The sequence below is a fragment of the Geotrypetes seraphini genome, chromosome 7 (genome assembly GCF_902459505.1).
Source record: "Geotrypetes seraphini chromosome 7, aGeoSer1.1, whole genome shotgun sequence".
NCBI lineage: Eukaryota > Metazoa > Chordata > Amphibia > Gymnophiona > Dermophiidae > Geotrypetes > Geotrypetes seraphini.
In genome coordinates, this window is record NC_047090.1 from 165,596,251 (window position 1) to 165,620,185 (window position 23,935).

The window sequence follows — 23,935 nt, forward strand, 5'->3', positions numbered from 1 at the left end:
TCTCCCACTCCCGCCATATTCAATATTTCTCCCTCCTTTCCAGCATCCCTCCTGTCCAACATCTTTCTCTCTGTCTCCTGCATGCTTCCTCTCCTCCAGTCCTCATTTTCTCCCTGCTCTCTCTCTCCCTCCATGAGTTCAACTTTTTACTCTCTGCTCTCTCCTTCTTCCCCTGAGTCTCTCTCTGTTAAACACTTTCTGCCTCCTGCATGCTTCTCTCCTCCGGACCTCATTCTCTTCCCCAACCAACATCTCTCTCTGTCCCTCCATGAGCCCAACTTTTCTTCCTCTCTCCTCCACCCCTATTGACAACAAGTCTCTCTCTCAATGTCCATCTGTCTTTAGAGATCCAGGTATCTCTCCCACCTCCTCTCTCACCACTGCCCACCAGCCCCAAGCCCATTTCTCCTTCTATCACCCCTCTCCAGCACAATGCCACATCTCTTCCTGGGGGCGGGGAGGGAGGGATCCGCAGCGGCTTCAGTGGGGGGGGGGGAGGCAGGGATCCCCCACGGCAGCGGCTTCTACTGACAGGAAGGGAATATCCTCCATAGCGGCCAGGCTGCGTACCCCAAACAAGCATACCGTGTGTTGAGAAACACTGTCCTAGAAAACTCATCAAAGCTAGATCAGGTCCAATCAGGGGTCAGAGGACACTTGAGCATGGAAAACGTGCTAATAGCAGTACAGGACTCAGTCCTCAAACACCATGCAAAAGGAGAAGATGTGCTGCTGGGGTTCCTGGACCTCTCAGTAGTCTTTGGCCTAGTCATAAGAACATAAGAATAGTCTTACTGGGTCAGACCAATGGTCCATAAAGCCCAGTAGCCCGTTCTCATGTGCCAATCCAGGTCACTAGTACCTGGCCAAAACCCAAGGTGTAGCAATATTCCATGCTACTGATACAGGGCAATCAGTGACTTCCCCCGTGTCTTTCTCAGTAATAAACTATGGACTTTTCCTACAGGAACTTGTCCAAACCTTTCTTAAAACTAGCTACGCTATCCACTCTTACCACATCCTCTGGCAATGCGTTCCAGAGCTTAACTATTCTCTGAGTGAAAATATATTTCTTCCTATTGCTTTTAAAACTATTACAGTACACCCCCGAAATTTGCAATTTTTCGTCTATCAAAAGGCAGCTGGAGAGGCAGGAGAGGGCAGCTGGACCGCCAGCGGGTGAAGAAAATAACTTGCGGTCTGCTCCGACCGTCTCTTCCTGTAGTAAAGTCGGGCTTCATCAATCAGGAGCTGCTTTGACACGCAGCTCCTGATTGGTGTAGCCCGACTTTACTGCAGGATAGAGGCGGTCGGAGCAAGTTTCAAGTTTTATTAAGTTTTATTAGGATTTTATATACCGCCTATCAAGGTTATCTAAGCGGTTTTTACAATCAGGTACTCAAGCATTTTCCCTCTCTGTCCCGGTGGGCTCACAATCTATGTAATGTACCTGGGGCTATGGAGGAGACCGCGAATGAGCGAGTCTGCGATTTGCAAACTGCAAATTTGCAGAGGAACACTGTACTCTAACTTTGAGTGTCCCCTTGTCTTTGTAAATCTTGATGCAGTAAAAAATTGATCCATTTGTACCCGTTCTACACCACTCAGGATTTTGTACACTTCAGTCATATCTCCCCTTAGCCGTCTCTTTTCCAAGCTGAAGAGCCCTAACCTTTTTAGTCTTTCCTCATACGAGAGGAGTTCCATCCCCTTTATCATCTTGGTCGCTCTTCTTTGAACTTTTTTAGTGCCGCTGTATCATGCCAAAAAAATGCACAGAAGACTGGAGGCCCATTTTGGATCTCAATAAGGCGAATGCATTTTTAGAGGACCCTCATTTCCACATGGAGACAGCCTGTTCAATCATTACAGCAGTGGCTCCAAGAGAATTTCTGGCTTCTCTGGACCTCATGAAAGCATATCTGCATATTCCCATCTTTCCAGACCATAGAAAGTTTCTGTGGGTCCACATACTGCAGCAACATTTCCAGTTTGCAGTTCTTCCATTTAGTCTGGCAAGAGCTCCCCCCCCCCTCGCACATTCACCAAGATTATGGTGGTGGTTGCAAAAGACAGCCTGCGCTGGTGGCTTCAGGATGTGTCCTTGTCGAAGGGGATGCCTCTCCAGATCTCGGAATGGGTGACTGTCACACCAATGCCAGTCTCTTCGGCTGGGGTAGATCATTACAGGAACTACTCAATTCAGAGCCAATAATCCATGAAATGTCTTGGAGGGAAAGGCAGTAAGAGTGTTCTCTGACAATGCCATGGCAGTGGTGTATGTGAACAGACAGGGAGGCACCAGAAGCACGCCCTTATGCCTGGAAGCTCGGATGCTCTTCTAGCGGGTGGAGACCTACCTTCAGGCTTTTTCTACTGTCTACGTGGCAGGAGTGGAAAATGTTCAGGTCAGCTTTCTGAGTCAGCAGTTCCTGGACCTGGGGAAATGGTTGCTTTCCCACAAGGCATTCACTTTAATTATCCGGTGCTGGGGCAGACCAGTGATGGATTTGATGGTTTCTGCCAAGAACTCAAAAGTCAAGCACTTCTTCAGTCAAACAGAATAATCATGAAACTCGGGGTTGGATGCATAACTATCTCCTTTACATCTTTCCTCCTTGGCCCATGGTGGGCCAGGTCATCTGCAGGATTGCAGCTCATCCAGGCCTAGTGATCCTAGTGGCTCCAGACTGACCTCATCAGCCATGGTATGCAGACCTAGTATGCCTTCAGCAGGACAGGCGCCTCAAGCTGTTTCTTCATTGTGGGCTCCTCAGTCAGGGGCCAGTCCCCATGGAAAATCCACAGCTCTTTAGTCTTACAGCTTGGTTCTTGAGCACTTGGCACTAATTCTTAAAGGATATTTGGACGTGGTTATTGTCGCTCTGCTCCAGGCTAAAGCTTGGAAGGCTTGTCTCATCTATGGTGTGAAAGGGACCAGGTTGGAGCCTGGGCTCCCATTCCGGTCATTCTGGCTTTCCTTCAGGCTGGGCTGGAAAAAGGCCTTGCAGTGGCTTCCCTTAAGGTGCAGGTAGCCAGCCTTTCTTTCTGACACAACATTGCAAGGTTTTATTACACAGTCTATTTTAATTGTCTTCCCCATTTCATGTGACACAAACAAATTTTTATTGTACACCACTCAGAAGTCTGATTGAGCGGTATAAAAAATTTTAAATAAACTTCAAACTTGTTGACTGCTCATCGAGATACGACCAGTTTTCTGAGAGGGTGCTCTGGTTAAGACCTCCGCTGAGGCATCCCTTTCCATCGTGGGATCTTAACTTTGTTTCAAAGGACCTTGCTAAAGCCCCATATGAGCCACTCAAAGAAGTTTCCCTTTTAGACCTCACAGTTAAAATTGTGTTTCTGGTGGCAATTATTTTAGCATGATGAATCTCGGAACTGCAGGCTCTCTCTTATAGAGAGCTCTTTCTCAGAATCATGGACAAAGGAGTCTCTCTCTGTGCTGTTCCCTCCTTTCTTCCGAAGGTGGTGTCAGACATCCATGTCAACCAGTTTTGTTTGCTACAGGCTCTGACAAACAGGAAAGAGTGTTGAGGAAGCTAGATGTGTGCAGAGCATTGCTTAAGCACTTGGACAGGACCAATTATTTTCGCCTGTCAGATCACCTGCTTGTGCTCACCATACAATCCCGGCTTGGCAGGCCAGCATCCAAGGCATCTATAGCTAGATGAATTTGCAGGGCCATTTCTTCAGCATACATTGCCTGTGGTAAGTAGCTGCCAGTTTCTCTCAAGGTGCACTCAACTAGGGGTGCCATATTCATGGGCAGAGCCTCGGGTAGTTCCTCCCACAGAGATTTATGAAAGCAGCCACTTGGTCTACTCTGCATACTTTATCCAGATTCTACAGAGTGGATGTTGCGCTCGAGAGGACGCCGCTTTTGGGTCCTCCATTCTTGTGGGCAGACTCTAGATGTCAGCCAATGCTTTGGTATGTCGCCATACATAAGGACTCCTGAATTGATGTAACAGAATGAAAGATTAGGTTCTTACCTGGATAATCTTTTTTCTGCTAATATATTTGGGAGTCCGTATGGCCCGCCCTCGGTATATTCTATAATCGCCTGCTTTCTGCCTCAGATATTTCTGTTTTCCAGGCTTGGATGAATTCTCCTGTCAACCAGATGGCTCAGTGCAAAGAAATCTGGTATGAGTAAGTGTACTCCTCAGCCTCTGAATACCATCATTGCTGTAGTTATTACATTCTGAAATGATGCCTATTAAAATATACTAGGGAGTGGGGATATAACATGTTAGTGCCAGTTATATACAGCAGATTATTTCTCTATGGTTATTTTCAATTGCTATGATGTGTTGTTCTAATTCTTGTTTTCTAAGTTACAGAGCAGAACAGAATTGTTATTGTATGTGGGGAGGTTCCTCATACCCCTCCTTTGTTTCTATTCAGTGGAGCTCGATTGCTTTGGGACATAACTGGAGAGTGCACTGTGCTCCGCCTCTTATGGGAGGTGCTCAAAACTGTAAGCATTCTCACTTTTGCAAGTCCAGTTTGTGGGAATGGATTGATCACCATACATATAAACTCTTGAATAGATTAACAGAAAGAAGATTATCCAGGTAGGAACCTATAATCTCATTTGCTAGCTCTCACAGCATAGTATCTTTCTCTTAACAAGTAGATGGCTTTTACTTTTTCTGTTCCTGTATTAGCCATTTTTGAAGCTTCCAGAAAACCTTCCATCTCCTTTATCTTCAGTCCTGGATTATCTCCTCCGTCAAATGCTGGCCCTAAAACAAATTCAGTCAGAGTTTCTTGGTGCTTTTAAAGTTTCTCATGTATCTCTTGATAAACAACCTTTTTGATCTCCCGATTCATGAAAGGTGTTCTGCATACTAAACCAATTAAGTCTCCTTCAGTTACTTGGGATCTTAATGTCGTACTTTCAGCTTTGATGAAGCCTCCCTTTGAAATTTTAGCGTCTTCATATATAACATATCTCACTTGGAAAGTAGCATTTTTAATCTGCATCACATCTGCACATCGTGTTAGTGAACTTCAAGCACTAGTCTCGGATCCTCCATTCACAACGTTCTACCATGACGAGTAGTTCTTCAAACTCATCCTAAGTTCCCTCCAAAGATCATCTCAGCATTTGATCTGAGCCAGGTCATAGTTCTTTCTGTCTTCTTTCCAAAACCATATCCTCACCCTGGGAAAGCAGCACTTCACACATTAGATTATAAGTGTGCACTGGCTTATTACTACATAAAACAAAACTTCACAGAAGTTCCAAACGACAGGAACTTTTCCTAACAGACTGGGATCTCCTGTCTCTTAAGATAACCATCTCTCTTTGGCTGGTGAACTGTATCTCTTTCTACTATGTTCTGGTTAGGCTGCTGCTGGAAGGTTGTGTCACTGCACATAAAGCGAGAGCAATGGCAAGATCAGTACCTCATCATTGAAGACATTTGTAAAGCAGCCACTTGGTCCTCAATTCATACTTTTATATCCCACTACTGTCTGGAGAATCATTTTAGACAGGATAGTCTTTTCGGCCATGCAGTTCTACAAGATTTATTCTCTACTTGACAGCCAACTTCCTCCATTTCACTTGATTTAGCTAGGAAGTCCCACATGTGAGAATATGCTACCTGCTTGTCATGGGATAAAGCACAGTTACTTACCTGTAACAGGTATTATCAGAGGACAGCAGGCAGATATTCTCACAATCCTTCCACCTTCTCTAGGTGGCTTCTTAGCTTTGTTTACTGAACTGATGGTCCTAAGAGCTGACGGATGGAAAAGTACCGGCAAATGTGCAGTACAGGCAGTGACAGTATACTTTAACACTGTCCATACCGGGCTCTGTGGATGATGTGACTTACATGTGAAAGTATCTGCCTGCTGTTGTTGGATATATTAAGGTAAGTAACTGCTTTACAGATAGATGGACTGTTTCACTAAAGAAATCTGTTTAGTCCAGGCTTGGTGAACCTCTTTTTTTTTCTCATATAACACCCCCTCACCCCCCTCCCAAACCTTCATACCATCTCTTTCACCCACATGGCTCCAGCAACAAAAACTCAGTGGAATTCCCCCACCGCAATGCTGCTGACGACATACTTGAGACCAAGAAACCAATCTGAACTTTTGACACCATGTGGTTCAAGCTTGCAGATAGTCAAGCCACAGTGGGGATTGCATGAATCTCATTGAGCTTTTGAGGGTCAGGTAAAAGCTTTTGGTGGACTGAATTTTGGCCCAGGGGCCATAAATTGGACAAACCTGCTAGATATCCTGTGGCAGGAGGTTGTCATCCTTTCTTTGAGAGGAATACATCAATCCTTATTCTAGCAATGTCACTAAAAGTTAGTGTTCTCTGCCCATCTGCTAGTTGGGGAACTCCATTCACTAGTGTGGACTGGTCTAGCAAGACTCAAGGAAATTAGAAGGTAAAGACAAATTTCACCTTTTAAAATGATTACAGGTTGCCTGAATGGGTTAAGTGTGGAACACCACAAATTCTCTGCTAGGATATGGCAGAGCTCTTTCCTACTTTATTATCTCTTAAAAGGAGCAATTCAAAACCAGAACAATACTATAGTGGGTTGGATCATTGCTGAGGAAGGGTCATGATTAGTCACATGACCTATGCCAACTTCTGGCTTGAGAATACATCTTGAGCACTAGTTACCCACTCACAAGTCCTGGTTTCTGAAGAAGTTAATAGGGTGGAAGTTGCCAATAAGGATAATTTCTTTTCGTTTTTTAAAGTCCCGGTAACATTTGTTTATTTATTTTGTTTTCTATCCTATCAGGATGGGTTACAATATATCATCTCATTAATATTTCTATTTAGCCCTTGATGAGACACAGAAATGTAAACGTGTTGAATGTTGGGGGAGGTGTTGTAAAGCTTTGGTCTATCTAGAAAAACATTTAAATAGCTTTTACTACTACTACTACTACTATTAATTATTTCTATAGCTCTACCAGACATGCAGCGCTGAATGCTTTAATATTTCACCGTCACTGCTGTAGTCATTGCATTCTGAAATGATGCCTATGAAAATATACTAGGGAGTGGGGATATAACATGTTATAATTCTAGTGCAGGAATTTCACAAAACATTCACTGCCAGACCTGGTGAATACATGTCTGCTGGACAATTAATTGCATTTGGAAATATACTGGCTTTAGGTAAAAAAAAAAAAAACAACCATGGCCCAGGTTTAAAACTTTCTCTCTCTCCTTCCTAGATTACTACTGGTTACAATTTAGAAGATGACCGTTGTGAATGTGTAGCATTGCAAGACTTTAAAGAAGGAGAACAGGTAAGGGTTTAATGCTGTAGGAAATGTCATAGTTGTGCATTAAGTTCACTTGCAATATATGGTCACTAGCTTTTTTCTGACAATATTTGAAATCAGTGTGTAAAGCATCTAGGCTTACACATATCTAACCAGAATAGCCATATCTGCCTTAGGGAGAGCTCTCTTACCTCTGTATTTTTCTGCCTCAAGACATTTCAGTAGAAAGCTCTATGTGCTTTAGATCTCTCTTTTTTAAGTTTTTGCATTTGACTTGCCCATCCCTATATTTTGCATGAATCTGTGGGAAGATTTTTCAATTTTAGAATACTTTTGTCAGCATGTTTTTGTTAATATCCTGCAAATGTTCAAAAAGGTCTAAGCAGGTTACAGTAAAACAATGCATAAAAATGAAAGGAACACCATTTCAAAATAGGAGAAAGAAGAACCAATCATTTAAGGTAAAGAGACAGTTGGACAAGAGCAATAGCATACCATGTGGCCCCCCACAGCATCTGATTCCACTCACGGAAATGAGATGTTGAATGCCAATTGAAAAAAAATATGTTTTCAGTATAGCTTTAAATTTTGGAAAAGCCAATTCTTAAAGGAGATATGAGGGAAGACTATTTCAAAGTGCAGGACACAGGAATAAATAAGCTGCGAAACAAGTAGATTCGTGGTATGCAATCTTAGGAGAAGAAAGGACTACTCTATGGGAATCCAGTGAAAGTAGGGTACACATTGGTATGTATGGAATAGTGACAGAGGACAAATATGATGGGACACCAAGGTCTAAGAATTTTAAATTGACACCTGCATTGAACAGTTGACCAGTGCAGTTTGATCAAAAGCAGTGTGATGTGATCATGACATTTAGCCTTATACGAGAATCTAGCAGCTGCGTTTTGTACAGTTTGCAGACGTCAAAGTAATGAAGCAGTAATTCCACAGTAAACGGAATTACAATAGTCAACGTGGGAAATAACAAAAGCCAAATCCAAAACAGAGCTAATGGAGTGAATATGCCTAAAAGCTAGATATAGTTGGTCGTCCTATTTTCAGTGTATTAGATTTTTTTGGTCTAGAATTGATAAAAGGGGGCTAGTTTTTGAGGAGTGTTCAATAATTTGTCTACCTGAGTATGAAAGAAAGTAGCAAGCGGGTTGAAACAAGTTTGTACATGTTGTGACATGTCTCAACATTACTCATTCACAGTTGCGGCTCAGTGAGAGTCTTAATATTAAAAAAAAAACTGCTTGATTTGGAGCACCGTTCAGTGATAAATTTTCTCACAAAAGAAGAGGAAAAAGCCAAAGAAAATACATGAATGGATGGCTGCAGTTTATGGTGAGTCTGCCCTATCATCCTTCAAAGTAAAATTTTGGAGCAAGCAGTTTGTGGAATGGAGAATCCATTCAAGATGACCCTCACACTGGACGGCCTGTGGACTTTCACAGAAATGTACAAGAAAGTCAAGGATTTCATTTTGTCAGACAGACGAATTAAGGTTTCCCGAATAGCTGAAGAAATGGGCATCTCGGCAGGTACAGTTTGGAAAATAATTCATGAAAAGATGGGCATGCCCAAAGTTACTACAAGATGGGTTCTAAGAATGCTGATGCCATATCAGAAGGCCAAGAGGCTCCAGTGCTGCCAGGAGAACTTGGAGATGCTCTGTGAAAACTGAGTGAATTTTTTTTCATTGTTTGACTGGAGATGAGACTTGGGTCTATCACAGAGATCCTGAGTCCAAAATAGAGTCAATGCAGTGGAAGCACAAGTCATCCCCCACCCCACAAAGGTTCAAGACAAAATCTACAGGCAAAGTTATCACAACTGTCTTCTGGGATAATGGACTTTTGCTGCTGGAGTTCATGTCACACAAGACAACCATAACCGGAGAGAGTTACACCAACACAATGATCACGTTGCAGGAATTAAGGAGAGAAGACAAGGAAAACTTGCAGTAGAAGTGCTGCTTCTTCACGACAGTGTGCCAGTGTACATGCCACGACAATCACAGGCTGCCATCGGAGAATGTGGGTTTTAGCAGCTGAACTCTACAGTCCTGACCTGGGTCCCTCGGATTACACTTATCCCTCCGAATCCGCGGATTCAGTTCTTCGCAATTTTTGCCTGGACCTCCCCCTTGTTTTTTACAACAGAAACGCTGCATCCTGAACCTTCCCCAGACCTTACGTGGTGGTCTAACGATGACGCGGGGCAGGAGCGATCTTCCTATGCTCCTGCCCCGTGCAGAGCTGTTATCAAAATGGCTGCCATGAGTTTCCGTTGTAGTCTCAAGACCACAACGGGAACTCATAGCAGCCATTTTGATGACAGCTCTGCATGGGGCAGGAGAATAGGAAGATTTCTCCTGCCCAGTGTCACTACTAGACCACCAGGTAAGGTCTGGGGAAGGTCCGTGATGCAGGAGGGAGGTGGGGGTGGGTCAGATCCGGCCCTAAAAGTTATCCGGCTCCTAACCCCCGTGAATATGGAGGGAGGAGTGTATTTCCTGTTCTAAGTTCTGAAGAAATTTCTCCATGAACAGTGGTTTTCAAATAATGAAGACATCAAGAAAGCTGTGACGTCCTGGTTTGAAGGTCAAACAGAAGAATTCTTTTCAAAGGGGTTAGTGATTACAGGAAAAGTGGATGAAGTTTATGGAGCTATTGGGGGACTATATTGAAAAATAAAACAAAAATTTGTTGAAAACTTTTCTTTCCTAGTGAAGTAGATAAATTATTGAACACCCTTTTTACAACTAATTTTCAATGGAACAGAATTTAGTGCATAGGATAATGGTGATAGAGCTTCTTGGTAATAGTGATCATAATGCAATCAAATTTGGCATAATCGTTGGAGGGAGACTAAAAGTAAAACTGTAGTACTGACATTTAATTTAAGACCATGAGAAATTGGAAGGATACTAAAAGGAGAATTTGGAAGGATTAAAGGTTTGAGGTCTTAGAGATAATTCAGAAACACTTTTTTGGAAGCCCAGATAAAATATATTCCAGGTCTTAAGATCAGCTGAAAGAATAACGAGCTTATGCTAGCATTGTTAAATAGTGTAAGACCATATATAGACACCTTTTTCCAAGTAGAAAATAAGTTCAAATATAGATTAATAATTTCCCTAATTTTTTCATTGTTTGAAGTTTCTGTACTTTTGACATTGGCTCCATGTAGCACAATTCAGGTACTTTTTCAGCGACGTTTGATTTCACTGTAGCTGTTTTTCTGATATGTCTCATTGGTTTTAAGAAGTGCTCCCCAGATCTGCCCTTGCATTAATCCCCACTAGAGCTATTCATTGAATATTCAGGGAGAGATAGCTTATGCCATACCATTTAAATTAGAGGACGAGTCCATAGCAGAAAAGCATAGTTACTTATTTTTTAACAGGTGTTATCCAGGGACAGTAGACCGATATTCTCACATGTGGATGACATCATCCAAGGAACCAGGCACAGACCGTCTAAAGTGAATTGTTTTAAGACCACACATGCACAGGTGCCTTCCCACCTGCTGCCAGCTCCCGGGACCATCAGTTCAATAGCAAAGCTAAGAAGCCAAGAAGGAGAGGTGGGCAGGTTGTGATAATATCTGCCTGCTGTCCCTGGATATCACTTGTGCTTTATACCAGTAACTGTGCTTTATACCAGGACTAGCAGGCAGCATATTCTCAAATATGGTTACTCTCCAGCTAACAAATAAGATTGGAGGGAAATTGGCTTCTAATTGGAGATTAAATTTTGGAGAACTTTGTTGACAAATTGAATAGCTTGTCTGGTAAGATTTTCTAAACATTAGTGGGTCGTGAATGTATGAACTGAGGACCAGGTGACTGATTTACAGATATCCTCAATAGAAGTGGCATATAGATGGGCTACTAAAGTCACCATCGCTCACACCTTATGTGCAGTTACACAATCCTCTAGTGCAGAAGTGTCAAACTCAATTACATAAGAGCCCGAAATCTAAAACATAGGCTAAGTTGCAGGCCAAATTTTTTATTAAGATACTTAGGGGTCCTTTTATTAAGGTACGCTAACCGATTTAGTGTGTGCTAAAGATTAGTAGCAAGCGGGTTGAAACAAGTTTGTGCATGTTGTGATTAGCACATGCTAAGTGCACATCTTAATAAAAGGACCCCTTAGTCTTTATAGAAGTATAGGGTTACAGCCTCTCCAACCCCACGCCGCTCTATGATGTAAATAAAAATTTAATAAAAAAGGCGCTTCCTCTCTCTCTTAGGTCCTAGTTCACACTTGCTGTCTAACACCAGCTCTGGCAAATCTGAGATATTGTAATCACAAAATAGAAAATAAAATTATTTTTTCTACCTTTTGTTATCTGGTCGTCATTCAAATCATGTTAGTTCCAGGTTCTGGTTGTCTTCTGATAACTTGCTTGCCAGGTCTCCTGCCCATTTGTCATTTTCTTCTTTTTCCATGCTAACCATCCATCTTCCATCTCTGTTCACCCCTTCTGTTTCCCTTCCCTTCCCCGGAGGTCTGGCATCTTTCCTTTTTTTTCATCTCCATCCCCACAGCTGCAGCGAAGGACCCCACCATCTCTCCCTTTCTCTTCCCAACTACCCTCCTATCCAGTATCTCTATCCCCCCTCCATACCATCCCTTGTGTCCAACTTCTCTACCTTTCTGTTTCTTCCCTCCCTCCATCCCATTGTCCACCATCTCTCTCCCTCTTCTCTGTTTTTAGACCCATTATTTCTCCCCCCCCTCCTCAGTTCAGCGTATGTACGTCTCTTTGGACCCCTTCTTCTCCCCCTCTGTGTACTTCTACACCAGGGCCCCTCCCCCCAAAGAACTGTATGTTTCCCCCCTTCTTTCTAGCATCCTCCAGCTTCCCGGTCTCAACTTCAAAGCAGCTTGCAGAGGATCGCTGGTCAGCTGTAGCGATCATAGCAGGCTGCCGTCGGCCTCCGCAGCACATGTCCTCTGCCGTTGTCCTGCCCCTCCTCTGATATATGGGACTGCAGCAGAGGGAACGTCATGCGGAGGCTACAGCCGACTGGCAATCCTCTGTAGGCTGATTTTGAAGGTGAGACTGGGAAGCCTGAGAGAGATGGTGGACAATGACATGGAGAGAGGGAAGGAACAGGGTGGGCCTGAGTTTGACACCCCTGCTCTAATGTAAGACCAATATGAGCATAGCAGAACGAGGTACAGTCTGCAATCCATGTGAAGATAGCTCTCTTGGTTGCAGGAGCTCCCAGCTTGTTTGGGTCAAATGACGGAAACAGCTGAGTAGAAGTTCTGTGAGGCTTGGTTCTATCCAAGTAGGAAGCTAGAGCACGTCTGCAGTCCAGTGCATGAAGCACTTCCTCATTAGGGTGAGCATGCGGCTCTGGAAAAAATACCAGAAGATTGATGGTCTGGTTGAGATAAATCTCCAAAACAACCTTTGGGAGGGATTTCAAATGAGTTTGAAGGACCACCATGTCAGGAACTGCTACTTGCGGCTGGAGTTTACTGACTTGGCGTGTTGGTGTGAGAGCAGTGAGGAAGGCCACTTTCCAAGTGAAGTACTTGAGAGATAAAATGGACAGTGGTTCAAATGAAGGTTTTATGGGTGCAGAAAGTACTACACTAAGGTCCTAAGCCACTGAGGAGGTTTTAGAAGCAGCTTGGTATTATAAAGGCTCCTCATGAATCTAGAAATCAAAGGATGTACTGCTATATAAAATCGCTATATAAAAACAGTAAGCAAACGACGGAGGAATAACAGACCCCAGTGGTTCACTACAGAAATCTCGGACCTTGTTAAGAAAAAGAAAAAAGCATTTGTTTCCTACAAACAATCAGGGAGAGGAGCAGTCAAAGAAGACTATCTGGCCAGGTCCAAAGCTGTCAAAACGGCAGTCAGAGAGGCCAAGCTTCGAATAGAAGAGAATCTAGCAAAGGACATTAAGAAAGGGGATAAATCCTTCTTCAGGTACATCAGTGATAGGAAAAGAAACACAAATGGGATAGCACGCCTTAGGAAAGCAGACGGGACTTATGCAGAATCAGATTCCGAGAAAGCCGAACTACTAAACGAATACTTCTGCTCAGTCTTTACCTGCGAGGCACCAGGGTCCGGTCCACAATTGCAAGCAAGGCAAAGCTCAGAAGACCCGTTCTGGAATTTCGAGATTACACCCAGCAGCGTCTACTGCGAACTATCAAGACTCAAAGTGAACAAAGCCATGGGACTGGACAATCTACACCCCAGGGTGCTTAGAGAGCTGTGTGATGTCCTGGTGGAGCCATTGTCTGTGCTCTTCAATCTTTCCTCGAGGGCGGAAAGAGTCCCCTTGGACTGGAAAACAGCCAATGTAATCCCACTCCACAAAAAGGGCTGCAGGACAGAGGCTGAGAATTACAGACCGGTGAGTCTCACATCCATAGTGAGTAAACTCATGGAAACACTAATTAAGCATAAATTAGATACGATCCTGTGCGAGAAGAATCTAAGGGATCCCCGCCAACATGGATTTACCAAGGGCAGGTCCTGACAATCCAATCTAATTAGTTTCTTTGACTGGATAACAAGGAAACTGGATGTGGGTGAGTCCCTAGATGTTGTTTACTTGGACTTTAGTAAAGCTTTTGATAGCGTCCCGCACCGCAGACTATTGAACAAGATGAAATCAATGGGACTTGGAGAGACATTAACTACATGGGTCAGTGATTGGCTAAACGGTAGACTTCAGAGAGTGGTGGTGAATGGTGCTCCTTCAAAAACGTCAGAGGTGATCAGTGGAGTGCCGCAGGGCTCGGTCTTGGGCCCGATCCTCTTCAACATATTTGTGGGAGATCTGACTCAGAGGCTTCAGGGTAAAATCACATTATTTGCCGATGACGCCAAACTATGCAACATTGTAAGTGAGAACACTTTACCAGATAGTATGACGCAGGACCTACTTCTATTGGAACACTGGTCCTCAACTTGGCAGCTAAACTTTAATGCTAGAAAATGTAAGGTCATGCACCTCGGCAGCAGGAATCCATGCAAAACTTATACACTTAATGGTGAAACCTTAGCTAGGACCAAGGCGGAACGTGATTTGGGGGTGATCATTAGCGAAGACATGAAGACTGCCAATCAAGTGGAGAAGGCTTCATCAAAGGCAAGACAAATGATGGGTTGTATCCGAAGAAGCTTTATCAGCCGGAAGCCCGAAGTTATTATGCCGTTGTACAGATCCATGGTGAGGCCTCATCTGGAATATTGTGTACAATTCTGGAGGCCACATTACCAAAAAGATGTACTGAGAGTTGAGTCGGTTCAGAGAATGGCCACCAGGATGGTCTCGGGACTCAAAGACCTCCCGTATGAGGAAAGGCTGAATAAATTGCAGCTATACTCACTCGAAGAACGTAGAGAGAGAGGAGACATGATAGAGACGTTTAAATATATCACCAGCCGTATTGAGTTGGAGGATGATATCTTCTTTTTTAAAGGTCCCTCGGCCACAAGAGGACATCCGCTGAAAATCAGGGGTGGGAAATTTCATGGCAACATCAGGAAGTTCTTCTTCACCGAAAGAGTGGTCGATCGTTGGAATGAACTTCCGCTTCAGGTGATTCAGGCCAGCAGCGTACCGGATTTTAAAAGGAAATGGGATACACATGTGGGATCTCTAGGGAGGTAAAAAAATGTAGAGGGGATACACATGTGGTATCTCTAGGGGGGTAAATTCAAGGGGGTGGGGTTGTTAGAGTGGGCAGACTAGATGGGCTATAGCCCTTTTCTGCCGTCATCTTCTATGTTTCTAAGGACCTGTTCAATGGTGTGTGAAACACACTTATAGCACTGAGATGAACTCTCACTGAATTAGGTTTTAGTCCTGAATTAGAGAGGTGTAGGAGATAATCCTGTATGGATGGAATAGGACAGGTCACTGGATCTAGAGATTTGCTACTACACCACAATAAGAAGCTAGTTCACATGAAGCGGTAACAGCACCATGTGGAAGGCTTCCTAGATGCTACAATAATAGCTGACACTGGTGCGGACAACAAAAGAGTATCTACTGGTTGGAAGAGAGATACCACACTGTGAGGGCTAAGGAACGTAGAATGGGATTTAGTAGAGAGCTCTCGTTCTGTGTTAGCAGTGTTCAAAAGATTTGCCAAGTGATAGGTTACTGTGTGCTCATTTTTAGGAGGAGAGGGAACCAAGGTTGACATGGCCACTGAGGTACCATGAGATTCATGGTGGCTGTTTCTTGGTGATGTTTGAGCAATGTTGCCTGATTGGAGGAAATGCATAGAGGAATTTGCCTTGCCAGTCAAGCAGAAGAGTATCCGTTTCCAGGTGACTGGGAATGTGGAGCCTGGATCAGAAAAGTGGGAGCTTGTGATTGTAGAAGGAAGCAAATAGGTTCACTTCTGGGGTCGCCCAAGCCACAAATATCTGTTGCAAGACTGTTGTTGAGTGATCATTTGTGAGGTTGTAGAAGTTAGTGCTGCCAGATTCACTGATTCGAATCAATTCACCGATCACTTCCCTCTGCCACATCACTGATGATGCGGCAGAGGGAAGCCCTGGTGGGACAGGCTGATCCTGCTGTTCTAGGAGGCACAAAGATGTCAGGTCTCATGATGTAGGGGGTTGGGAGTCGGTCTGGAGGTGCTGGAGGGGGATAGGAGAGATTGAAAGCTGCTGCAAATGGGGAAAGAGAGGAGGAATTGTTGAACATGGTGTGGAGGAGAAGGGAGAAATGCAACGAAGAAATCCTGGTGGAGGGGAGGAAGACATGCATGGAAAAGAGAGAGGGTGAAATATTGGACATAGGGTGGAGGACAGGGAGAGAGAAATGCTGCACATGATAATGGAGGGGAGGAAGGGAGAGATGTGCAAGGAGGCGAATAGAGAGGATTGACCCAGACCACAAGGCGCGGATATGGGAGGGGAGAGAGAGATGGTAGACAGTGGGAAATAAACAGAACTGTTGGATATGGCAGTGGAAAGGAAGGTACAGAGATGGAAGATAGATAGTGAGTACGGAGAAAGAAGAAAATGTCAAATGGGCAGGAGACCCTGGCGAGCGAGTTAACAGAAGACAAACAGAAACCTGAGCCTGGGACCAACATGATTTGAATAATAAAATGACCAGACAACAAAAGGTAGAAAAAAATAATTTTATTTTCTATTTTGTGATTACAATATGTCCGATTTGAAATGTATATCCTGCCAGAGCTGGTGGTAGTGAGCATGAGCTAGGACCTAACAGAAAGAGGAAAAGTCTTATTTGTTTACACGATAGTGCCAGCGTGGGGTTGGAGAAGGCAAAGTGGAGTAAGGTGGGTGAAGAGGCTATAAAATAAACCTGTCAGGACGTTTAAAAAAAAAAAAAAAAACACCCGATTGGGCAGGAAAAGTGAATCGAATTGAATCGAAAAATTGATTCAATAGGCCAAATAAAATTGAAATTTTTTTTTCCCTGAATAGGGCAGCAGTAGTAGAACCCTGCTCAATTTGTCAGCCAATACATTCTGTTATCACGCTTGGTAGACTGCTTTCAGGAAAATGTTGCAATGGCCTAAATCAGATTTGGATGGCCTCTTTGCAGAGGTGGTGAGATCCTGTTCCACCCTGCTTGTTTACATAGTACATGGCTACTTGGTTGTCTGTTCGATCCAGTACTATTGATTGAGGAAACTATCCTGGAATGTGAATAGGGCATTGCAAATTGCTCATAGTTCTAGATTGATTTGAAGAAGTGTCTTTGCAGAACTCCAAAATCCCTGGAGTTCTGCAGAGACATGTCCTGGAGATCCCCATTCTAAATGGAAGCATCTGTTATCAAAATCTTTTGATGAGGTGGTACTTTGGATGGAAACATCTACCACAGAAGTGAGTCTTTGAGTTACAGTGTCACTGACGAGTGCTGGGACAGACGACCAGTTGCTTGAGACTGTTGGGAAGATGATGCCCACTGAGAATGCCTGAGCTGATGGGCAAATAGAACCATATATACTGTGCAGGCCATGTGGCCAAGGAGTCGTGACATGCCTTCAGGTGGCAGCAAGAAGAGACTTCCTGACAGAACTGAAGTAGTGTGGTGAGTCTCTGCTGAAGAAGGAAAGCAGGCATCTGGTTTGTATCCAGAAGAGTTCCAATAATCCCCAAAATTTGAGTGGGCTCTAGGTGGGATTTGGGGTAATTGAATGACTGCAAATCCTAGGAGTTTAATTGAATTGTTGCATACAAAGCCTGTTAGTTGTGGAGGCTTTGATCAACCAGTCGTCTAAATAAGGGAAGACGTGGAAACTGTATGACTGAAGTATTGCTGTCACCATCACCAAGCACTTGGTGAATATTATGGGTGCTGATGCCAGTCCAAATGGGAACACATTGTACTGGAAATTGTGTGTTCCCAGACAAAAGTGAAGGTATTCTCTGTGAGCAGGGAGAATAGAAATGTGTGTAACCTTCTTTGAGATCTAGAGAGCAGAATTGGTCATTCTTTTCTAAGAGGTAATAGAGTTCCCAGAGAGAGCATCCAAAACTTTTCTTTCACCCGATACTTGTTGAGTGCCCTGAGATCTAGAATCGGACAAATACCTCCGGTCTTAATTCGAATAGAACCATTGGCCCTCTCCTGCAGTGGAACCTTTTCTATTGCATTGAGCTGGAGGAAAGCTGAGAGTTCTTGGTGAAGGAAGGCTCTCTGATGGAAATTGAAATGCAACTCTCTTGGAAGGTGGTTCAGTGGTTTCTTCTAGAAATGAAGGGCATAGCCTCAAAAGGTTGAGCGCTGTTTGTAATGGATGAGTCTGCCTCCTATTGGGAGAGTCTGAGGTGTGGATTGAAAAGCACTGGCTAAGCTCTCTAGGAGGGAATCAGAATGACTGGTGCTGCTTAGGTTGAGTAGGCACAGAAGTTTTCTTTGGGTAGATGCTCGCTTAGACGTAAGAGGCTGACTGTATTTATTTATGGAATAGTAAGGAACGCCTGTAGGAGCTTGAAAATCGCTTAGGCTGCTGAGGCTGTTGCATTTTTGAGGAGGTCATACAGTCAGTATGTCTTTTTATCCTTTGAGTTGCCTCCTCTATATGATCACCAAACAAGTCATCACCTGTGCAAGGTATGTTTGAAAGATGGTCTTGAGCATTGGCATCAAGATTTGAGATTCTGAGCCAAGTTTGTCTGCGCATAGCCATTGGCACCGCTGAGGTGCAAGAAGCTACATCAAAGGCATCCTATGGTGAGTGAGCCATGTATTTACTGGTTTCCAGGAGGTCATGCCTGAAATATTAAGTTGAGAGATGTTTAGAGGGTATGTACTCATCGTAACTGGACGTCCTCTGGACAAGACTTCATGTAGAAGGACATATAAAAGGTGTAATTCAGGAATTTGCTCTTGAGCATGGAGCCCTGGAACACCCTGCAACCAAACTTATCCAGCATATTGCCCTCTCTGCCAGGATAAGCACTAGTGCAGATTTTAGAATTTTGCACTTTCTTTAAGAAGGAATCCACCACTTGCAACTGGTGTGGTAGCTATGGTTTGTCAAACCCAAGAGCAGATTGAAGCTTGTAAAGGGAATCCAACCTCTTTAGAGCAACTGGTACATGAAGGGGGATTCCCAGTTTTTGAGCAAGACCTCATTTTAAGGTTGTGTAGAGGAACCTTCAGGCAGTGCTTGGGCAACTCCCTTTAGTCACATGCTTCTCTGAATTCTACAGTAGGTTCTGTTTCAGACTCCTAAGGAATTGGATGATCCTACCACCATTTGCCTAATAAACTTGGTAAAGGACAGACGCAGGGGGTAGAGTCTGATTGGGCAGTGAAGCTAAATCTGAACGACTGCCATCAGAGAATTCATCATTGTAGTCTGACCTACTAGAAACAGGAAGAGAAGTCAGAATCATAGTCCTCATCATATTGCCCCTTACATAACATAACAAATTTATTTGTATACCACAATACCTTGCAGATCTTTGCAGTTTACAACGAAACATAAATGTAATATTACAAAAACTTGATAAATAGAGTTTTCAAAGATTTCCTAAAATGTAAATAAGAGACCTGGAATGGTGGTGGGAGTCATGAGGGCACATCTAGCAGGATGTCTGGGTTGCACTATCGTGTCTAGGAATAAGAGCTGTGACCTCGGGGGGTGGGAGGGAGTGTCGACATGGATGTCAAGAGGAGTGTCGAGTCAGATACATTCTGCCCCTCCACCATGACAATGTAGCCATAGATGCAGATAATGGGCGCACGTCATTGACGCCTTTGTTAAGCGTACATAACGCACATGCAGGAGTCTGAGTGTGGTGGTCTGCGGCATCTCGCTTGAGGCTGTGGGTGTGTTGATAATATTTAGCACAGCATGTGACTGCAGTAGCCCGGCTAGCCCATTCTATAACAGCATATTCAAATCTTGGAGATCCAGGGGCCTGTGGGTTGGCGGCACAGAATGTGCTTGCTGCTGTAGAGAGAGCACTTGTGCAGTAGGCAGCACTCATTGCTGCACTGATACTGGAACTTGTGTCTTTAAGGTAGCGGCACAGAATGCACAAGTTCAGAGGCATCTGTTCATTTCTTTGACGGAAAAGATGATTGTGATCAGTGTTCCCGCTAAGCTGCGCTGGCGTGCGCTGGCGCACAAAATATTACATCGCTGCGCACAAGTTTCTCGTCACAGCGCACGGCAGATGGCAGGGCGGCTAGAGGAGAATCGGGCGAGTTGGCTCATAACTTGCTGGCTTTTAGCGCACAGCGAAAAAAGTTTGCTCACAACACCCGCCCGCTTAGAGGGAGCACTGATTGTGATGCAGCAGCATTGGAGGGGAAACAGTGTTTGTGTTTCTTATCTTTCGTACATGGTTCCCCTGATGGTGGCAGCACCAAAGCAGCTGAGGTACAGCTGGATGTTGAAGTCAAGGGCCCTGGAGTAGGGCTGTGAAGAAGAGCCTCAGCAATGGAGTTGGCCATTCTCGATGCCGCTTAAAAACTGACCCGAAAATCTAAAAATTTGTTGAGAGGTCAACGATCCTGAGAGGAAAAACTGCCAACACTGAGGAGTGGGAGACTAGTAGGCCAAGTTTTAAAAGCACCCTTTCAGTAATACTTGCAAATAAAGAGAAAATAAAATATTAATGGATACTTGGAAAACGTTGAGATTTATAAGTAAATTAACACCTATCCCAATAAACAAATCAACTAATCAATCTATATGGATAAACTCCAAGATCAAAATTGGCGGAGCTCAAATCCTTTGGAAGAACTGGATTATTGCAGGCATTAGATCTCTAGACGATGTTATTTCAGAAGGTAAACTGCTGGATTTTTCACAATTGCAACATAGATTTGGTCTTAATAAAACACAAAGTTTTAAATGGTTGCAATTGAAGCAGGCCATTCAGGTTGGGTTCCCTGAATGGAAAACATTAAATAATCAATATAGTTTAAAGTTCTTATGTTTTCAAGCAGACTTCCTAGGACATCAAGCCGCATTGTGGTATAAATTAATATCTGGATATTTAAATAAAAAACCAAAAAATGGTCTAAGAGATATTTGGAGCATTGAGATTGGACATCAGATTAATCCATCTCAATGGCCACTAATTTGGTCTTGGAGAATGGGATGTACAGTGTCAGCATCTATGAGACAAACTTGGTTCTTTTTATTACATAGAGCTTTTTGGACCCCTACACGTTTGCAAAAATTAGACAGTTCTAAGTCCAATAAATGCTGGCACTGTAATCTAGAACCAGGGACATTAGATCATTTATTGTATCATTGTCCCTATATTAAAACTTTTTGGAATTCAATTTGGCCACAAATTAATAAATTGATGGAAAATCATATTGCAATATCATATGATACAATATTATTTGGAATGATGATGAGAAAAAAAAGTCAAATTTCACCAGAAAATAACAAGCTTTTATTAATTTTGACAGGGGTTGCCATTCAGCATATAACCAACAACTGGAAGAATTATAACAACCTAAATTATACATTTTGGTGGAATACAATATGTCATATATTTAAAATGGAAAGAACAATAGCAATACAAAGAGGGACATATACTAAATTTATAAAAATATGGGGGCCATTGACAAAATACTGCAATGAATAAATAATAGGATTTTTCTTCTTTTCTTCTTTTAAATATCTTTTTTATGACACACATAGAGGGGGGGGTAATGAAAATAATTTCTACATAATATGTTATAATATATTATACAATATGTAATGTATGAATGAAAAGTAATAGAAGGGTGGGGGGAGGGAGAGGGGATAAAAATATATTTAGAACATAATGTATTAGATATAAAAGTGTTATTGTATATTCATCAATTGTATTTTAACATGTTGTACACTTTCTGTAAAATTTGAAAATAAAAAATAATATATAAAAAAAAGAAAATAAAATTAATAAGGGAAGGTACAAAACGTACGTAACTAATACAAGCAGAAAATAAACACATATAAAAAACGTATTTTAAAAACATAATGAAACATGCCAAAAGGTGTGTGACGAGAATCCCAAAATTTGACTTCTCCACTCCACGGAAAACAAGGAACTAATGGTGCAGTGAGCTGGCTGTGGGCAGGAAGATACCCACGCATGCGCGGTACGAGCAGTCTCTTAATTTCTTAAAGTTGACAGTTCACTTTAGGTAGTCCTTGCCATTTTCCAGGATGACATCACCCATATGTGAGAATATGCTGTCTGCTTGTCCTGGGATAACATTTGATATTCTCCAGTTCTTCAAACCACCCAGGGAGGCTGTGAGAGTGCTCATTTACAGAATCCTGAAGGTAGGGTCAATAAGAATGTGGGAGATCCCCACCCCCTTCCTATATTTCTTCTGTAAACAAGATTATTAACTCTGTACAAGTCTAGAAAGCTCCAAGTTTCAAGAAGCAACTACTTCCTCATCCTTTCATGGTGGTCCATGGTGGTCAAATCCAATATCGAGCCAAAAGCTTCCATACTTGTGTCATCTGGAAGGAAAGTTTGGACTGGAATCTTTAGGTCAAAGATTCCCCCCACACAAACAATGCTGTGTAAATGATCTTCATAACATCCTATCAGTTCTTCATGCCATGGGTATGTACTACTGCTACCCGATTTAGGGAAATTTTTTTCAATTTGATTTGGCCCTATTGAATCGATTTTTCTATTTGATTTGATTTTCCTGCCCAAACGGGTGTTTAGGTGGGTTTATTTTGTAGCCTTTCCATCCCCCCCCCCACACACACACACTTTTCCCTCTCCAACCCCACACCATCATTGTGGTGTAAATGAAAAAGACTTTTCCTCTCTCTGTTAGGTCCTAGCTCACATTCGCTGTCTAACACCAGTTCATACAGGATACACATTTCAAATCTGACATTGTAATCACAAAATAGAAAATTACCAACATTTGTTTCTTTCCCACTGTCTACCATCTCTCTCTCTCTCTGCCTTGTGCCCTGGGTCAAACCTCTCTATTCCCCTCCATGCAGCATCTTTCCCTTCCTCCCCATGTGCAACATTTCTTTCTCTCTCCCCATTCACTATCTCTCCCTGCCCCCCATCCTATATCCAACATTTCTCTGTACATGTCTCCCTCTCCTCCACCATTTGCAGGATTTCTCCCTCTCACCCCTATCTTCCTGTTCTCTCCCTTGCCTCCACCCCAACAATTCTTCCTCTCTTCTCTCCCCTCCCATCCCCTGAGCAGCAGCTTTCCTCCCCTCCCACCCCCGGTGCAGTAGTTTTCCTCCCATCCCCCTGTGCAGCAGCACCTCACACTCTCCCACTGTGAAACCAGACATACCTCCGAGGCCTAAAGTTGGCAGCAGCAATGGACAGTCAGCAGTAGCATCACTTTGAATGGGCTATTCGAGCCCTGCCCCCACTAGGGCTTCCCTTTGCTGCATCATCAGTGACACAGCAGAGGGAAGGCCCCTGCGGGACAGATCGTGAGCAGTCTGTTCAGAACAGTGCTGCTGCTGACAGTTCATAACTGCTGCTGCTTTAGGAGGCCTCAGAGATATGTCAGGTTTCACTGGGAAGGGAGAGGGGGTTGTTGGTTGCTGAATTGGTGAGTCCGATTTTCTTGAACAATGAATTGATTCACCAAAGTGAATCGGGTAGCACAAGTATTTACTTGTGTTAAAAATACATGTGCAAATTTACGCTAGAAAATTGTGCATACTAAAAATAACTTGGGGTACTTTCAGAACAAAACACACATATTTTGAAAATTCAAAGGTTCCCATATGCACATTGTGTCCACAGCTAAAAAATTACCTTCTAAGGGATGACTTTGTAAGTGACTTGAATGTATAGAACAGCACTTTATAAGCTTAATAGAGGCTTATAAAATTGCTCTGGTATACACGAATACAAATAGGAGCTAAGAAAGTATAATGCTTACTTTTGATGCAAATGTAGTTGTTCTGAAGGGCAGGATCAATATGAATGCATACCATATTTTTCGCTCCATAAGACACACTTTTTTCCCTGAAAAAGTGGGTGGAAATAAGGGTGCATCGTATGGAGCAAATATAACACCCCCAGTACCTTCTTTTAATCCCGGCAGTCCAGCATTCCTGCCCTTCCCTCACTGTGCCTCCTGATCTCTTCCAGCAGCGGCACAAGG

General features: G+C 43.2%; 1 protein-coding gene across 3 annotated transcripts in view; it reads left to right on the plus strand.

Annotated features, from left to right (window-relative positions):
* SETD3 (SET domain containing 3, actin histidine methyltransferase) overlaps window positions 1-23,935 on the plus strand; it is a 243,069-nt gene that overhangs the window by 190,765 nt on the left and 28,369 nt on the right. For all 3 annotated transcript variants that reach the window (XM_033952232.1, XM_033952233.1, XM_033952234.1), the window contains one exon: window positions 7,249-7,323. In XM_033952232.1, the coding sequence (XP_033808123.1) occupies window positions 7,249-7,323 (75 nt within the window). The remainder of the gene's footprint in view (window positions 1-7,248; window positions 7,324-23,935) is intronic.